The 20132-nt window shown below is 37.3% G+C and overlaps 1 protein-coding gene across 1 annotated transcript in view; it reads left to right on the top strand.

Moving 5' to 3' along the window:
• Positions 1–20132, top strand: part of atp6v1ba (ATPase, H+ transporting, lysosomal, V1 subunit B, member a) — a 32485-nt gene extending 12353 nt beyond the window's left edge. Inside the window, exons 2-14 of the mRNA XM_077239385.1 lie at positions 1371–1426; positions 2005–2103; positions 2233–2326; positions 2431–2508; positions 3194–3333; positions 9278–9379; positions 10125–10222; positions 10307–10430; positions 14743–14893; positions 16133–16215; positions 16918–17022; positions 17118–17247; positions 19102–20132. Coding sequence (XP_077095500.1) covers positions 1371–1426; positions 2005–2103; positions 2233–2326; positions 2431–2508; positions 3194–3333; positions 9278–9379; positions 10125–10222; positions 10307–10430; positions 14743–14893; positions 16133–16215; positions 16918–17022; positions 17118–17247; positions 19102–19244 — 1403 coding nt within the window. The 3' untranslated portion in view covers positions 19245–20132. The remainder of the gene's footprint in view (positions 1–1370; positions 1427–2004; positions 2104–2232; positions 2327–2430; positions 2509–3193; positions 3334–9277; positions 9380–10124; positions 10223–10306; positions 10431–14742; positions 14894–16132; positions 16216–16917; positions 17023–17117; positions 17248–19101) is intronic.

The following is a 20132-nucleotide window of genomic DNA, read 5'->3' as shown; positions in this document are numbered from 1 at the left end:
CCTGGTGCGGCAGGAGCGGCCCAAAGTTTCCCCATTGACTTACTATGGCGAAGGTCGGCATGTTTCTCCTACTATGGTAAATTACATAGGGATTTTGTATTTAACATAACTCTGGATCACAGTGTCATAGAGAGAAGGGGATGGGCTCATTTTACTCAGACGACCAATAAGTCTCTCAGGGCCATTGTGAAGCTATCAAGCCAGGCCCTAGCAACCATTTAGAGCACCCTAGCAACAAGTTCCATAGACTTACATTGAAAGAGATCAAAGGGATATCTTTGGATAGAAGTGTCATAGTAACATGAGGATGGTCTCGTTTGACTCGAGGCAGCAAACAGCCAATCCTGAATCACCTCAACACTTACTGGCCATGCCCTAGCAACCATTGTCGAGCACCTTAGCAACCACAATCCAAAGAGGGATATCTTCCATTCTGAATGTCACAGAGTCATGGGAGTTAGTTTATATCATTCATACTTACAAGCAGCCTTTGGAGTTTCATCATTGGCATCTCTCAAGCCCCTCCCTAGCAATTAAACACAGGACCCTAGCAACCGTTCAGCAAGACCTATATCTCTGCATCAGAACATCATATAGAGATGGGGGTTGGCTTATTTGTTTTGGTTGGGAAACAGTAAATATCACCATGGTAACTGTGTAGACAAACTCTGGCAACCGTTTAGAGCTACCTAGCAACCATATTTTAGGGGCTGCCTTTAGGGGCAGTCATGGCCTAATAGTAACAGAGTTGGACTGGTGACCCAAAGGTTGCTGGTTCGATTCCAGTACCTGCAGGAATATGAATGAGGTGTCCTTGAGCAAGGCACCTAACCCCCAAATGCTCCCTGGGCTTCACTCAAGGCTGCCCGCTGCTCCGGTGTGTGTATCCACGTTTCCGGTGTGTGTATCCACGTTTGCAGTGTGTGTGTGTTCACTACTCACTACTCTGTGCACTTACTTGGATGGGTTAAAAGCAGAGGTCGAATTCCAAGTATGGGTTACCATACTTGGCCATCACATGTCACTTTCACTTTCATATTGCAACATATAAAAGTCATATTTCAGCTACACAACATCGTACGGACATGTTTGTTGGTTAATATGCAATCCTGTACAACAACCTAGCAACCGAGTGGTGAGTTTTGCCACTGCAAGCACCCACTCACATTTTCTTCAGGAAATGTACATTCTAGTTGCATGTTTACTATTCGGGGCGTCTCAAATGGTCAAATAAAAATTCAAATTGCAGGTGTACTTTTTAATATTAATTATGAGGTTTTATATATAGCATCCTTTCCAAGCAGTACAGAATCTGTAAAAAGGTTTATTGTGTATATTTTTATGTTTTGTGTTGTTTTTGCCATCCTCAGCCTACTCTACTGTGTCTGGTGTAAACGGGCCACTGGTTATCTTGGACAATGTCAAAGTAAGACCTATTTCCATGTTTTAACATGTAAAGTATCTCAAGACAATACAAAATAAATAGTTCTAGCTTTCCTTTTGTAAAAGAAAAAGGAAAGAAGGACATTTTTTCCAACTGTAGTAAAGAAAAGAAAAAAGAATAATTTTATAGTTAAACTTTTGAACATTAGATTTTGGATCAAATTATTTATTCCTTTTTATTTGTCATTTATGTTTAAGAAAGAACATTCATTACTGTTCAAAAGTTTGTAAAAAAAAAAGTTTGTTCCTGTGATGGCATGAATGGCATGGCATGGATGAATTTTCAGCATCATTACTCCAGTCTTCAGTGTCACATAATCCTTCAGAAATCAGTATAATATGGTGAATTGCTGCTCTTGAAAAATGTCTGATTATTATCATTGTTAAAACCAATATTTTTGTAAGAATGTACGTCTTTACTGTCACTTTTGATTAATGAATCATTGTTAAATAAAATATTTTATTTTTATAATATTTTATTTTCCCTAAAACAACTGAACGGTTTTGAATGGTATTTTCTATTGATCCTCTTCTTCATCTTTCTTTGTTGTCCTCCTCTAGTTCCCACGTTATGCAGAGATTGTGCACCTCACCTTACCTGATGGGACCAAGAGAAGCGGGCAGGTTCTGGAGGTCGTTGGCACCAAAGCTGTCGTCCAGGTGCACTGAAATCTGTTTTTCTTTTAAAATTGAATTATTCTCTATAAATATTTGTTGAGTCAGTACTTACAGTATCTCAAGTTAAGTTTAGATCATAACTGAAAAATATTTAAATTTTGTGCCCATCAGGTGTTTGAAGGAACCTCAGGTATTGATGCTAAGAAGACCGCATGTGAATTCACTGGTGACATCTTGCGCACACCTGTGTCTGAGGATATGCTTGGTAAGCATGTGACTAATCCTCATGCAGCTTATGTAATCATTGTCTTTATGTGTCTTCTACATAACCAATACAGATGTCATGAAGAACTTGTCATTTTATTTCAGGACGTGTTTTCAACGGGTCAGGTAAACCCATTGACCGGGGTCCTACTGTTCTGGCTGAGGACTATTTGGACATCATGGGTAAGAGGCTTCTTTTTTTAGGCTTTATATAACATTTGCAGGAACAAGTGTCTTCTTGAGAGGCGCATAGATGCCTGAGCAATACTGTGATCTCATTTACTCTAAATGTTGCGTCTTTTTGGTATCCAACTGATTTTAAAATTTAGTAGCACAGCTTTACCAATTAGGCTAGCACGAGCCGTGTTAAATGTTCTTTGTCAGCGTGTGCTCAGTTTGTCTGCAGCTTAGTTGAAAGGCCAGTAAAATGTTTGTAAAGCCTAAAATTCCTCCTTGTTAGTATTTGAATATTTTGAGAGATTGAAAGGGAATTTGTGTGCTTTTTAAGCCATTTACTGACCTCATGACCCTGATCTCTGCTAAGCTGAAATGGCAAAGGTGAGCCTTTGAGCTATCAAAGGTATACAATGGGGACTCAAAGCTACGTTTGAATGAGCCAAACGGATAAGAGGTGGTGTAATAAAAGGTTGATCAGGCTTCAAGGTCACACCACTCCAAATGGTGTGTAAAATGCTGATATGCCTTAACGAGAATTGGTTTTCTAAAATCTAAGCCATGATCATTTGCCATGAGTGGTCAATGTGGATAGTTTTGCCTTTAGAAATAGAAGTTGTACTTTGTAGACTCTAAGTACCAGATATGTTTTCTGCTCATGTGAGATCACTGATCTCACTTTGATTCCTCTTAGGTCAGCCCATCAACCCTCAGTGTCGTATCTACCCTGAGGAGATGATTCAGACTGGCATCTCTGCTATTGATGGCATGAACAGTATTGCCCGTGGGCAGAAGATCCCCATCTTTAGTGCTGCTGGACTACCACATAATGAGGTGTGTTGCACTCATTACACAACAGAAATGATTGCTCTGCAGGTTGTCTGTTGTCCTCCAATATGGACTTTTCTTAGGCCAATATCTAGGTTGTGTAAAATTATTACATTGATAATTGATTGTGTAAAATCAATAAATTATACAATTTAATATCATTCCCTGACACCATTATAGTTTACAACTAGCATACATTTCTGGTGTTTAAGCAGGACTTAGATTCACCTTGTTTTTGCCATTCATCCAACCAGATTTTTAACTTTGTTCGAAATGCTCCACAGGAATCTGTCTTTATCCAGAGCCCAATTCAGGAACTGATGATACAATACAGACCATGCTGCTTGCCAGTGTGTTTTAATTATTTTAATGAAACCTAGAGGGATTTATTTAAATTCCCTCATTTGAAGTGTTGTGATCAAATTTAGCACTTTATTGTGTAGCACTGAGGCATCCACAGTTCCATTTTCTGTATTATGCTCGCGAGCGAGACAAGGCTGTGTGATTAATGTTAATTTGAGAGGGATCTGTAATTGATTTCTGCCTGTGGTGTTTCTGTGGAAACAGTGAGGTGGGTCAGGGTTCGTTTCATCACATTCTCCTCTCGTGTGAATGTGGGAAGAACCGGTATGATTTTGAGAGCTCTAGAGTACGCAAACAAAACCAACCACTTAGTAATGATCAATTACGTCCAGAACCTGCTTGAGGTCACATGGTTTGTTTAGTTGTAAGATAAGTGTAATGTCTTGGCTGAACTAAATGATGAGAACTACAAATGAATCTTGAACTCTAAATTTGTTCCTCAATCTATCAAAGAACATTGGTAGAGGTCACAGTCAATATCTTTGCCACCAGCTTTTTATCACATAAACAATGGAGATAAATACACACATATGGAACCATACTTTTTTAGAACCTTTAGTGTGGTTTTACAAGGGCTTTCTAAGCATACAACACCACATAGTTCATAGGTTGCTTGTGCTTTTGTAATTTCTGTACCAAGGTTGCTTGTGCTGTGGTAATTTCTGTCCCAAAGATCATAAATTTGCTTTTGTAGTAGGTTATGCCCACTACTACATATACCACTCTGACTGTAATGGCTATGACTATGCTGCCAAACTTATGTTCTGTCAGGCTGGAAAATGAACGTTGTAACCCACGACATGAGCTATTAAGAATATATGTAGGCTGCCTTGTATAGAGTGCTGCAGGGATGACGTAAATTTGTAGGCCAAACCCGGAAGTTAGCATCACACTGGTTCCTTCGACAAAAACCCAATATGATTTTTCCAAAGGTTTTTGATTATCACAAAAAATAAGCTCTGTGTTCAACAAAAGTTTATGATAGCTGCATGTTTTGCCCATCAAGATAATTTTCACAAATTAACACAACTTTTATGAATTTTGAAGCCTAAATACAATCAGCAGGAAAATATAAAAACCTAATCTTAGGCTATGAACGAACTACACCATGGTTGCTCGACTTCAATGTTACAAGTGGGGTGTAACTGGTGTGTTTTATTGTAGAATAAAACGTGAAAATATTTCGATCTTGTGTTCACCGACCACAGAACTTATTTCATTCTTTTAACCAAAATCCCATTGACTTCGGAACGATGGAACTAGGTTTGTAACGGTATGAGATTTTCACTGTATGATAATTGTCTCAGAAAATATCATGGTTTTGCGGTATACGGTCATTAACATAATCACAAATGGTCATTATTATTATTATTGTAATCATCAGCTACAATGACCCTTAAATGAATGAAAACAGATAGGGTTTTTTGGTTGAACATATGGTTTATAAAAACAAACTTTTTTAATAAAAATAAAAAAAACCTCATGGAAGTCTACTTTTGAAAAAAATAAGAAAAAAAATAAAGCTGCACATCTCCTATTTGACCAAACATGGCTTATCAATTGAATTCTTAAAACCTTAACTTATTTTAATTTTTATTTTATTAATTATTATTTAAGATATTTATAATAGAGTCTTATGAAGTATATTTTATTTCCTCAATTGTCTGATATAATTTGTCTGGATTCTATGAAAATGCAATCAGATGAACTGTAACAACGTTTGTTTGTCTGCAGATCTGCTCAACAAAGGTTTACTAAATTAAAACAGACAAAAAACTATATTTCTCAAATAATGTTTAAATAAACTTTATTATTGTTGTTGTTATAACTTTAAGTTGGCTACATTCTATTGTACAATAGTAATATATTTCTTTAAGCTAAATCAAACTTTTATTTTGACAGGTTGTACTAAATTCCTATGAGTTTCAGTCAGAAGCTGTGTCCCAATGTGAAGGCTGCATCCTCCGAAGGCCTATTTGAAGGCCGATTGGCCGCATTTGAAGGCAGATTGCGTTACAACGGCGCGACGAAGGATGTCTCAATTCAATTCAGTTTATAAACTGTACTCACAAATTCTTAAACTGTTCCCTTGGTTTAACAAATCGTGCAGACAGATTAATTAACTGTACCCACGAGTTCCTAATCCGCGCTCTCAGATTCGTAAACCGTGCCTTCAGTTTTTGCAATCTGTACCCACGCTTTCGCAATCCGTTCCCACGGGTTTGTAAACTGTACTCACGGATTTGTGGCCCCTCTCCCAGTCTGTGTCGGATTATTCAACCAGGCCACCTGTTTAGGTGCGGGATGCATTGCATTTTGTTTAAACTTCATTTTTTAAAATGTATAATTTCTTTAATTTTCTAAAAAACGACATTTACTTACATTTTTTTGGGGAGGAAAAAGCTCAATATAATAGAATAAGCAAAAAAAGACTTCACATATAAAAAAGAAATATAACACAAACACAAGGTTAGGTTATATAAAAATAAAACATTCATAAATTATTTTATGATTAACATATTACTGCCTTCAGTTAACTCATTTATAGTTATAAACGCAAATAATAATAATAATAATTATCATTATTATTATTACTTTTAGGCTACATATTTAGAAGACGCTTTTATCCAAAAAAGGAACAAAGCATTTTGTCAAATGTCAGTCATAATACAGGTTAGACAATAATAATACAGGGCTAAGATTATCACAAATAAACACAAGATTTTGAGCACATCCAAGTGTTTGTGTGGAGTGTAGCACAATAGCACGGATTTTCTGTGAAAATCATTCCAAACACTATCATCGCAATTTCTTCCTGCATATCGCCCGCTACGCTTATTCTGAAGTTTCGCGAGATTTTGTGTGATTTCCTGTGTTCACAGTCGAGACTCTGGTTGAAAATCTGTTCGTGTGGGGTGTGCTGTCTTTGTCACATCATGGCACACCACACACTATAGGAGCAAAACGGTTAAATCTAGGATTTTTTTGTCCTCATGTTTGTGGTCTATCATATTTTGAAAATCTTATAAGATGTAAAACATCTTTTGGTGTGTACCCAGCATTAGCAGTCAAGTGGGAAAAAGTTGCATATGCGCTTGTGCAGGTGAGATCCGGTTGAATTCTTTTTCCAAAACCGTGGGTAAGCAAATGTTCACGATCTGATAATCGTACATGTTAAACCACCATACCGGTATACCGTTACAACCCTACATGAAACCATAAGTGCTTAAATGCTAACATGTTTCTGGGTTTTGGCCTACAAAAATACGTCATCCCTACAGCACTCTCTCTATTGAGCAAGAAGGTCGATCATTACTGTTTTCTACTATTTTGTGTCATAGTCAAGTTCAATAGTCCTTAGACTTTTCATATTTATAATTAATTAATTAATTAATTTTGTATGATGATGGTTTTGTCAAGTAGTTTGTTAGTAATTCAAGGTCAAATAATTTCTAAACCTCAGTGCCATCATTTCACCCTCAGTTTAGGTGCTGTTTTGAGATATTGTTTAGAATTATAAAATTACAGCGCCCAACTTTAGTCAAGTGCTTTAAACATTCAAACGTGTCTTTGCCAAGTAAATGCTCTGAACTCTAAGGATGAAAATTAATGATTCTCAAAGCATGGTCTATTATTTGTATTATGTGTGTTTTAATTTGTCTGCATTTTTAGTTTTAAGGGCTTTGTGCAAAGGGCATGAGGACTTTTTTTTTTTCCTTAAAGGGATATTTCTCCCAAAAATGAAAATTTCTTTCATTAATTACTCACCCTGAAATTAAATCTGAGAGATGTAATCTGAGAGCTTTCGGTCCCTCCATAGACCGCAATGCAACTGACACTTTGACACTTCAAAAAAGTTCCTAAAGAGATCGTAAAACAAATCCATATGAATTGAGCGGTTTAGTCCAAACATTTCTGAAGAGACACGATCACTTTATATGATGAACAGATCGAATTCAGGCTTTAAATTCTCTTTATGAACCTTTTGACGTGTCAAAGTGTCAGTTGCGTTGCTGTCAGTGGAGGGACATAAATCTCTTAGATTTCATCAAAAAGATCTTTATTTGTGTTCTGAAGATGACCGAAAGTCTTACGACTTTGGAACAGCACAAGGGTGAGTAATTAATGACAGAATTTAAATTTTTTTGTTGAACTATTCCTTTAATGCTTTTGCTACATGAACAGGACATTTATTTAGTAAATGTTGTCTTGTCAGACAGTAATGAATAAATAGTAGATAATCATTTTGAAATATGTATCAAATATATACCATATGTACAATGTTTTATCTAAATAGCATAACTTATTTTCTTTTAAAATATGTTTGCAATTTTAAACCCTGTATTAAAACAACGTTTGACCCTGGGTAAAGAAAGTAGGTTATGAAAACCGGACCAGGGTTAGTCCTGCCCTTGCAGTGCTAACCCTGAATTTAATGGTATACAATGTGAAACTGCTTTGCTAGAGTGTTAAAGTGAGTTGAATTAAAGGAACAGGAATACAGTAGCTTCACGAGTTAACAGTTACAAGTGTGAAAAGCCCATCTGAAATGTTCGAGGCCATCTGAGGGAGCGAACCATCAAATACATGCTTCAAGGAAGGAAGACTCATGAACTCTGTCATGACAACAAGATAAAGAATGTTAAAGAATAGTTTCGGACAATAGTTTTTCCAGTATATAGGCTGTGAAGAGAGAATAAAGCTCTCGTGATTGTTAGTTATGAAAATATATGATCAAAAGCCAAGGTTGAATGGTGTGAACTTCCACCAGCCCAAGTGTAAAGTGAGTTTCAGTGTCTCACTAATGAAGGCGCTGTGCTGTGATATAAAAGTTTCTCGTTTCATTAAACAGGAGTCATGGGGTCACAGTCAGCTTTATCCACTCAGAGAAACAGGTGTTCAGGGTCAGAGTTCAGTCAGGGGTCAGGCCGGATTAGACATCCAGGACCATTACATTAAGTGATAAGCGTGAAATTCCTCATGCTTATAGTCTTAATCTCTTTGTTGCAAATGCACACACAAATAGGCATTTGCACCCATATACAGTACATTACATATGTAACAAAGGTTTCCCTTTTAATTAAATTCTGTTCTTTTGAACTTTACATTTATCAAAGAATACTGAGAATTTTTTTTTTATCATGGTTTCCACACAAATATTAAGCAGCACAACTTTTTTTAACATTTATTTTTGGTGTATTTGGTGCTGAAAATTCAGTTTAGCCATCACAGGAATAAATTACATTTTAAAATATATTAAAATAGTAAACCGTTTGAGATGTAATAATATTTCATAGTATTACTGTTTTTTTAATCAAATAATTGCAGCCTTGATGAAGATAAGAAAGTTCTTTCAAAAATATTGAACACTAGTGTTGATTATTTTAACTAATAATAAATTAAAATAACTATAGCTTGTGAATCAACTAGTACAGTAGTGTTATGACATGTACTTGTACTTGTTGATGAACTGAATGTGCCTAATTTCTGTGTACGCTATTCCAAAATAATTTTTAATTGGGTTCCAAGATAAAACCGATAATGTACAGGGCTAATTAATTTTGGTTCTGTGATTTTTGACTGGTAGATTGCTGCCCAGATCTGTCGTCAGGCTGGTTTGGTTCAGAAATCCAAAGATGTGATGGACTACACTTCAGAAAACTTTGCCATCGTCTTTGCTGCTATGGGGGTGAGTCTTTATTTGTGCCACGGTGTCCAATTATGTGTTTTCTTGTGTTTTTCGTGCTTGTTTTACTCAAGCTTCCTTGTGTGTTCATTATATTTACAATAGTAAATCCTTTACATCTAGGTCTGTATACATGAGTCAAATTCTTGCATGAATTTCAGGATGCTTGTGTTAAATGATCCTCTCAGTGGACGGAATGTAAAATTGTGTCCGTTTTGTGTGAGTGGATGAATGTTGGTCCTCATAGGTGACTTAATCCTGCTCTTCAGCACCACCTTAACCTTCTGCCCTCAGCTGTCTGCTTCCTCTCCAAACCTTTGTTATTGTCACCTGAGTGGCTGCGCTCTGTCCTCTCAGACTGGTATTACCTGCGTCAGGTGTCAGGTTCACCTGTGTATTCAAGTGTGGAGGGCTTCCATTAACCAATGCTTGAAATGTCACTGACCCAGCCTTGTGTCCTGTGGCCGCTGTGCTCCCGGGCAGACTCAAGGCTAATGCATTTGCTTTTGACACCTTGTAACTCTATATCTTGATTTTATGTGCAGGGTGGTCAAAATATAAAGGGAAAAGGATTTTCCTTCCTAGCAGGAAGTGTACTTCAAGAGGTCATTTTGAACTAAATAGTGGAGATTCTGTTTAACAATGAATAAGAAATACCTGACATTGTCTGTTTCTCCAGTCTCTAATGAAATAACAGTGACTTTAGGTTTGTTTGGCGTTTCAGATGTTTTGTTTGTTTTAATTCCAGGTCAACATGGAGACAGCCCGCTTCTTCAAGTCAGACTTTGAGGAGAACGGTTCTATGGACAATGTGTGCTTGTTTCTGAACCTGGCCAACGATCCTACGTGAGAATTCATTTAAATGACCTCCATCCTCTTATGTAATGCATTTTGTATAACGTATTGACTATTTTATTGTTTTCTACACAGCATTGAACGCATCATCACCCCGCGTCTGGCTTTGACCACAGCGGAGTATCTGGCTTATCAGTGTGAGAAGCACGTGTTGGTCATCCTCACGGACATGAGCTCCTATGCAGAGGCTCTGAGAGAGGTGAGGACCATATTATATTGATATGCTAGAAGCAAGAGCCTTTTACTTTTACCAAAAAAGTAAAAAAACAAAAAAAATCTATTTCAAATAAATGCTGTGTACTTTCTATTCATCAAAGAATCCTGAAAAAAATCATCGTGTCTGCAAAAATAATAATCAGCACAACTTTTTTCAACATTGATAGTTCTTGAGCACCAAAACCACATATTAGAAAGATTTCTGAAGGATCATAGAATGATGTCTGAGCTACACCAATGACTGGAATAATGGCTGCTAAAAAATCAGCTTTGCCATCAAAAATTAATTACACTCTAAAATACACTATATTGACACAAGTTTTGGGACACTTGACCATCACAAAAAAGCTTCCACTCATATGGGAAGGCTTTCCACAAGATTTTGTGTTCCTGTAGGAATTTTTAGCATTTGGTAAGTCAGGCACTGTTGGACAAACAGAGAAGTGTGATTTGTCACTCCACAGAACACGTTTCCACTGCAGTAGCGGTGTGCTTTACACCACTCCATCTGACGCTTGGCAATTGTACTTGATGTGAGGCTGGCATGCAGCTGCTCGGCCATGAAAACCCATTCTATGAAGCTCCTGCTGCACAGTTATGTGCTGGTATTAATGCCAGTGGAAGTTTAGAACTTTTCATCTATGGAATCAGCAGAGCGTTAGTAACTTTCACGCACCATGCGCCTCAGCACTCTGTGATCTCGCTCTGTGACTTTAAGTGGTCTTCAGTTCCGCTTCGTGGCCGAATTGCTGCTGTTCCTAAATGCTTCCGCTTTCCAATAATGCCACTTACAGTTGACTGTGAAATATCTAACAGGGAGGAAATTTCACAAACTGACTTTGTGAAGGTGGCATCTGATCACAGTACCATACTTGAATTCAATGAGCTCTTTAAAGGGGTGGTAAAACACGATTTCACTTTTCTAACTTTAGCTAGTGTGTAATGTTGCTGTTTGAGCATAAACAACATCTGCAAAGTTACAGCGCTCAAAGTTCAAAGCAAAGGGAGATATTTGCTTTTAAAGAAAAGGACTACAACAAACGGCTGGTAGGGACTACACAACATTCCTCCCGGGTTAGTGACATCAGCAACCCTAAAATGTACATAAACCCCGCCCCCGGGACACGCAGTCCATGTTGAGAAGAGGAAAAGTTGTTGTATAAGAGTACATTTGTGAGTCAGCTCAAACTTTAGCATCCTTTTCACATGCAATAAAAAGTCACTCTGTGCATCTCACAACAGTTCCTATACGAGCGATTTATAGATTATCATGACAGAATATGCTAATTGAAGATAGTTAACTCCATATCAGCAACATAAATTCATCAACTAACCATTCAGAGACGTCCTGTTGCATTCTACATGTTGTCACTTCTTCTTGAGTCTCTCCATCTTTGTCTGACTCTGTTTTAACATTAAAGGCAGAACAGTTTCTGTCATTTTAGTGTGTCTACGTGAGGTAATCAGAGCTGCTAACACACAAGAGCTCTTGAAACCCCGCCCTCTGAGGCAGCTCATTTGCATTTAAAGGGCCAGGCACAAAATGGTGTGTTTTTGCTAACCCTCAAAAAGTGACAAATTTAACATGCTATATAAAAATATCTGTGGGGTATTTTGTGCTAAAACTTCACACACACACTCTGGGTACATCAGAGATTTATTTTACATCTTGTGAAAAGGGCATTTTAACACCGCTTTAAAACGACCAATTTTTTTCACAAATGTTTGTAAATGCAGACCATAGCTAGGTGTTTGATTTTATACTCCGGTGGCAATGGGATTGATTGAAACACTCAAATTCAATAATTTTGAGGTGTGTCCCAATACTTGTCCATATGGTGTCTATTAAAATAAAAAAACGTTATTTCAAATTGTAATAATATTTCACAATATTACTGTACTTGCTGCTTTTTTGATCAAAATAAATGCAGCCTTACTGAGCATAGAAGTTGTCCTTTACAATTGTTTTTGAAATAAGATAATTAAAATGCTGTCTTTTTCCTTCTGGTCACATTTAATCTCGCTTGTGGCATCAAATGATTCAGGGCTTCCACCAGCACCCCTTAAAAAAAAATAAGTATGTGATATCCCAATGAATGCTGCTCTAGTACGCAAAACTGCCCCTATAGACTATAGTGACCATAAATGAATAAACTGAAGGAATTTCAGTGTTCCAGTAGGTTTATATTGGTAAGCGGACAAGCTATAAGAACTCTTTCAGTGCGTTTTCTAACTATGTATGTCTTTATTTATTTAATAAATCTTATGGTGAATTCAGCCTTTTCAACAAATATGGTGGAAGGTCTCTTTTACAGAGGCATAATGCACATGTACCTCATATAAACAGTTCCTGTTGATATGAAAGCTTTCAAGGGACAAGTAGGTTTTTCTATTAGTTGCAAGGGCAGACAAATCTGCAACATATTCTCTGCTTTGTGGGGATTTTTCCGGTCCCCTTTTTTATGATGTATCATGTTGTTAGCCATTTAAATTTCATATCTGCTTAAGCATAATTGACCTTGTCATGTAAATAATCCTAAGTCTCTCTGTCTGGTTTTCTTCCCAGCCATTTTACTGTGTGCACTTCTTAGACTAAATACACTGCAACAAATTTATATCGCATTATATGCATGTATATAGCAACCTTACTTAGAGCCTCTCAACTCACATTAGCAATACGAGTTGTTGACTTTGCATGTACAGAGCCATTTCCATCATATCACATTCCAAATGTTTGGGAGTGAAAACTGCTCAAACAGAAAACCGCTATGACGGCTATAAAAGAACACAATCTCGTGTAACAAAAGGACCGTAACCCCCTCTTGACATTTGGAACCGTATTGGAGCAATGGCCAGCGTTACGGTTAGTATCTTGTTTCCTGTGTGGCTTATGTTGAAGAGCCACTGTGTCCAATCGTAATGAATGGGTTTCAGCACCATCTGCCAAAGTGTAAGAATCATGTTTTAAACAAAACCCGATGTAAAACCAAGACATTGGCTTTGTTCCGGATAGCATATTGGCATACAACTAATATTGTTTCTGCTGTAAATTGTGTATATACAATGTGCAAAGTATGCAAATTTTCTGTATGCATAAAATCCATCAAGGACCTTACAGTACTACATTTGGCAAAATGTGTAGCATAAACTAGAGGAAGGACAGCAAGTTGAGCACGTTGCATTTCAAAATAGTATGCTCTAGAGCACACTCTTACGAAATGCATTGTGCTCAACTTGCTGACCTTCCACTTGCTGTGTGATGAATGAACCTGAAGTAATATCTGACTAATATTTCATAAATCTTTCTTGACTCATGATCGGATCAGACTGGTGAGAGAGAACGTTTTTACAAGGGAAAAAAAAGAAAGAGAAAATTCTTTAAATCACGAGTGAAGATGGGGATGTTTTTAATAAAAAAATCAAGGTTGATCTTGCTTTTTGATTTATTTGTCACACTGGAAGGGTAAGGGAAATGGAGTGTGTTGCTTTAGGAATACTGCATTCCATACAGTGTGCTCTGAATGTATACGGCACAGTTTGGTAAATCTATTAGGTCACTACTAAAAATATACGTATTATGTAGTAAGGTAGTGTGCCATTCCAAATATACCAGTGGGGTATTATATAAACAGAAGATTAGTTCAAAATAACATTGTGTATACTTCATTCCACTCTGTTCCTCATCCTCCTGAAGATACTTTTTTTTTGCAGCATCTCCTTTCTTCCCCCCTCATGCCAGTGATTATGGTTTTTCTACCACAAACATGTTTTGATGTCTAAACGTGTCAAATGCATAATGCTCATTCTAAATAGTTATGCGTGCATGTGAAAGGACCATTCTCTCCTGCCTTTGTGCCTCTGTAACCTTGGGATACATCAGTCCTATCAAAGCTGCCTGCTTTGGCTTCTGCGGTTGGCAGCCACTTCCAAAGAGCTACGGGAGCATTAACATTTAACTCCCTCTCCCATTCAGCCTGGTAAAGGTTAGGCTCAGAACAGTGTCTATACTCGTTTTAACCTTGGGAGAAGATCTGAGTGCATTTTCTGCTTATAAATGTGACTGTGTGTAGATGGACCAAGTAGAAAACAGATTAACCTCATTAGACTGACTTGAAATGGCTGTCATTGATCGCTTGTTGTGGAACAGATGCTACTCTTCGTTTTTTGTAACTCCATTGATATAAGATGCTTCTGTGGAACTTCACAGGAGACAATGGAAAACTTTTACACACACCAAAACCTCTCTTGTCAAGATGTTAAACACCAATTTTATCCTGATGTGTTGCGGGTTGTAGGTGTCTGCTGCTCGTGAAGAGGTGCCGGGTCGTCGTGGTTTCCCAGGTTACATGTACACTGATCTTGCTACAATCTATGAGCGTGCTGGAAGAGTGGAGGGCAGAAATGGATCAATCACCCAGATCCCCATTCTAACCATGCCTAATGATGGTACAAGCACATACACATTTATCTAGCTTCCTAAATTAGACCATAGACCTATTTTATATAACATTAATTAATATTATAATGTACTATAAAATACTATAAACTTCAGTGTGAATCTCATCCTATAGACCTTATGCGCCAGATAAACGAGGGCGCAGCCATCTTTAGAATATTGTCTTTGAACTTCCGTTTTTGCGGTCGCTCTGTATATTTCTATGGCATTGCTGTCCAGGAGTAATTAGCTTTTGAAGTGGATTTACTTAATGTAAAGTTAACAGAAGTTATCATGAGGATTGTAATGTTTAAAGCAGATGTCTTAATAAATGTCAGTAGATTTTCAGGAAGGCTGTCTTGTCAGTAAGATTTTAAAACGAGCCGTTCATTCGTAAATACGCAGGATCACTGTGAAAATACAGACCGGAAGACAAAAGACAACGAGCCCAGCGCTGAAAAGGGGCGGGGCTACATAAGGTCTATATTTGAGCAATGAAACTGCAATTTGTTTAGCAGTGTGCTATTACTTTTCTATGAAATCAAACTTAGAATTCAGCCTGATGGAAACAATTAATAAAAAAAAAATATATATATATATATACGTATATACACACACACACACTGTGTGCATGTCTGTGTATATCTACATACCACGTATATTTATACACATTTATGCTTTATATGTGTATGTGTATATACAATACACACACACACACACACACAGACATACACATTTAATTATATATATATATATATATATATATATATATATATATGTGTGTGTGTGTTTATGTAATACTATACAACATGTTTAAAAAAAAAATTATGCTAATGCAATTTATCGATTTGATAGCACGAATATTTAATTTAGATATTTTAGGTCTTTATTTTGTATTCTGGCCGGACACAGCAACTGCGCCCAGTAACTAGCACTCTTGATAGGCTTTGGTTACTATAGAAACATCCTTGTGAAGGACCAGTGTGTGTTTCTGAATGGGTGTTCCCCATTATAGCAGCACCAGGAAACCTCCATCTCGTTTCACTTTCTTTGCCCTTTTATCTCGGGCATTACAACATCACAATATTAATACACCACTTAATATCTTCAGATGCTGCAAATGAAATGGACAACTAATAAATCTCATAATTTATGACTAGAATGAGCAAATTACTGAATTATAAAAATGAAAGAAAAAAAGATAAATGCTCAAATCCGCTAATTTCTCATTTTCTCCCCGTTTCACACAGATATCACCCATCCAATCCCTGATTTGACTGGATACATCACAGAGGGACAGGTGTATGTAGACAGACAACTGCATAACAGACAGGTGAGAAGTTTTGCCCGTCATAACAAACCGCTGAAAAGCTTTGTGATTAGGAAATAAGATAAAAGGGGTACATAATCCACTTTAGAATCTGCGAAAGTACAGAAGGACCCATTAATGTTTCATACACATTTATTTATTTATTGGAACTAATATTTAATACTTCACCTTTTAGGTCTTCTTTTGTGAAGTTGAAATACAGTTTCTTTGAAACTTTTTATTGTTCTTTAGTTAAAGCTGCAGTCTGTAACTTTTTTGTTTAAAATTAACAGAATTTATATAATAAGCAAGTACATCATGAATCCATTTTCCAAACCTTGTTTTTGTCTTATCCTAAATCTCTACGCTACACCTATAATATGTGTGTATATATTCAGACTATTTTAGAGAGAAGTACCTCTGGCTACAATGTTCTTTTGCAAGACACATGCAGTTCTGTTAATTAGTGCGCCAAAAGTTACGGACTGCGGCTTTAATTTATTTATTTTGTTATTTTTATTTCAGTTGGTATTTCAATTATTTGTTTTGACATTTAATTATTTAGTTATATATTAACTATATTTTAGTTAGTTAATAAGTCAGTCTCCAAAGTATACATTCTATGTACATTCACACATTCTTGCACACTTGATTCCCAGATGAATATGAATGTATAATTCTTCAAAACTGTACTCTTTGGTTTTCTTTTTTTTCCCCCACTTAAAGATCTATCCTCCCATCAATGTACTGCCATCTCTCTCTCGATTGATGAAATCCGCTATCGGAGAGGGCATGACCCGCAAAGACCACGCTGATGTCTCTAACCAGCTGGTAAAGAAGTAAAATGTTCTTACAACAGAATTCGATTCAATGTGATTTTTCTTCTTCAGGCTTATTCTCGCTCTGTTTCTATGTCAATCCCATAGTATGCATGTTATGCCATTGGTAAAGATGTTCAGGCCATGAAGGCTGTGGTGGGTGAGGAAGCTTTGACCTCAGATGACCTGCTGTACCTGGAGTTCTTGCAGAAGTTCGAAAAGAATTTCATTGCTCAAGGTACAAACCCCTAGTGTTCGGTTCTCAATAAAGCATAGGCACATTCACTCTCGATAGGTATATAATAAGCAGGAATGTTTAAACTCCCATTTTAACCAGTTTTTTTTTGTTCATGTCAAGAAAACTTTGGGAAGACCTTTATCTCTGATAAATGGAAATTTTTCTCTTTTTTAAAGCAGAGTTCACCACATTAGAGCAGTTTTATTGACTTTTTTGTTCAAATTTCAAGGTTCTGCAGACTCGCACGTGTACACCATTTTACATTGGAAACCACTAGACAATATTTCAGCCACTGCCCTTGCTCTGCCGCAAAGCACTTTTACCTCAGTGAATGTTCTTCTCAATGCTGCTGCTCTATAGTGTGGCACAAGGTGCAGTGCCCTCTGTCTCCATCAAATCCTTCAATTAAAAAGAAGTATGCACATCTATCATATTGATCGCAGCCCTATTTTAGGGATGAAATCTCTCGGCTTCCTTTGTGTCTGTCACACAATCGCTGTGTCATTGGTAGAAAAGGACATTGTCTAAGTTCTTCAGACACAGATGGATCTCAGTTATTCCTTCTATTTACAGAGAACCAAACATGCATTTACTCCTTTTCCCATCGGTTTTGTAGAACAATACACTGTTTCCTTCAAGTAAATAATTTTTCTGTTTAACTGAAATTTGCCCTTTAAAGATACAATGTGTCAGTCATTGGTTTTGTTAGGATATTTCTTCACACACTGTGAAGCCAAATACATATGGGGTTAGAATTTGTTTAGAATTCGGTCACAATTCTGCGCGCGCAAGACCTGAAAAGGGCATTTCGCACGGGCATTTCGCACGCGCACTCCACAGTCGGTGATGGAGGGAGTCTTGTGATTGGTTTTCAAGCCAGCCCATCAGAATTTAGCAGCTTCATCTCTGATTGTCTGGAATTATGGCATATTTTAATGCTGGGTTGAGTTGAGCAAGCGAGCAGTCTGCGCTTAGAGAGCGCAAGAAAGTGAAACTTTGCACATGCGAAAGAAAACGTCTGCGCACATCCAAATACTTATTTTAAATGCAAAATTGATTTTCGTTCGCTCTAAATATTTTCTTATCTGCGAGACGAACATTTCTCCGCAAAACTCAGTTCACGCGCGTGTGAAATGCCCTTTTGCAGAATTGTGACCGAAATCTAATCCCATAAATGCAAGTCTATAAAGTCGATTTCTTTAAGACATTCCTTTGCATTCGCTTTTTTCTTTTTCTTTGCTTCAAAGCTTAAACATTGAAGCTTCTGATTGTAATTCCTATATTGTATAATTTACCATTAAAACATGGGACTGAGCACGAATAGCTTCAGCGTCAGCGACTTTTTATAGTACAACATCGCTGCCAATCAAAAAGAGATGCAGTCTTTCGACAGACCCACGCAGAAGCCCAGAGTTCAGGTCACCCCACTCCTGAGAGACGCTGAGCATCCGTGGGCGGGACATAATCGCAGCATTTATCCACATGACTGTCTAGTTTCGAAGCACTGAAAAAAACTGTTCAAAGCTGCCCCATTTAAGTCAATGGACGCTAGGCTTCAACAGGAAAATGCACTGTGACGCAACGGGAATGTATGAAAAGGAAATCAAGTCAGCCGATCTGCTATATGTATGTCTTCGAGATGAACGTGTTCTAGCCCATTTTTAGTCAATAAATGTTAACACAATAGTGCATATTTGACCATTAATTTTGTAACACTATAGGGGAAGCCGAGCTTCCCTTGCAGTCTTAAAGAAATCCCCACTGAATCCTACACCGATATGATGCATAATTGAAACTTGTGTGTTATGTCATGTGACTTAGATGAGGTTATGAGATATGTGTCCATTTCTCTAGGTCCGTATGACAACAGAACTGTTTTCGAGACGCTGGATATTGGTTGGCAGTTGCTCCGAATCTTCCCCAAAGAAATGCTGAAGAGAATTCCTCAGAGCACACTGGCCGAGTTCTACCCGAGAGAGTCCGCTGCCCGCCACTGAGCCTCCTAAGACCACCACAGCTTCTGGAGGCATGGGCTTAAGGTCACCATGACCTGTCTCCATCAAAAAATCTCATCCCTTGTATCCACCTTTAGCCTGAGAAGTGATATTTAGGATTACAGGGCACAACTCTGGGATAATACACATTTATCATGGATAAAATTGTTTCATAAACATGCGTGTTGGCGTCTCATGTGTTATGACCCCCAGAGATTATTCCAGTGTCCCCCATTATTGTGTTATACATGTTTGTGTGTACTGTATCATGTGGATAGGATGTGTAACTGTGCTGGAGATGCATACTGTCCTGTTGTTCTTTTCTTTTCTTTTTGTTCAAGTTATTTCACTGTCTGCAGCCTAAAGAGAATATCAAAAGCAGTTTCGCTCAAAGGGAAATATTCAGGGCTCACTTGCACATTTGTGTGCTCACTCACATCCTCCATTCATCACTATAACAAGCGTAAAAAATAATGTTTCCAAACATTCCAATGTAAGTAATGAGAATATTTGATTTACAAATTCATTTATGGCCCTTATTCCCAATATGCTTTTATTTATTTTAATATCCAAAAAACAAATTTAAATGAATACTTGCAAACCAAACTTAGTTTCTGTTATGCTGATAGACAGGTAGTTTTTGTTATGCTGATAGACAGGTAATTATAGGTGTTGAATGATCATATAGTGTGTGCTTGTCACTGACAGCTGTTATTTCCCTTTTAGAGGAGGATGTTTACAGCATCTGTGCTTTGAAATATGTTCTGCAATGTAAGACTGATTAAACATTCCCCTCGAATTCTGTATGTGTAAATGTGTTTTACCTGTTTTGTTTGCTGTTTAAACCTGTCAAACCTCTCAGATGAATTAAATTATATTGTTATATTGTGA

Source organism: Siphateles boraxobius, unplaced genomic scaffold (genome assembly GCF_051911475.1).
Source record: "Siphateles boraxobius isolate OS27281-9 unplaced genomic scaffold, OSU_SipBor_1 22, whole genome shotgun sequence".
NCBI lineage: Eukaryota > Metazoa > Chordata > Actinopteri > Cypriniformes > Leuciscidae > Siphateles > Siphateles boraxobius.
This window is presented reverse-complemented; position numbering and strand designations above follow the sequence as displayed.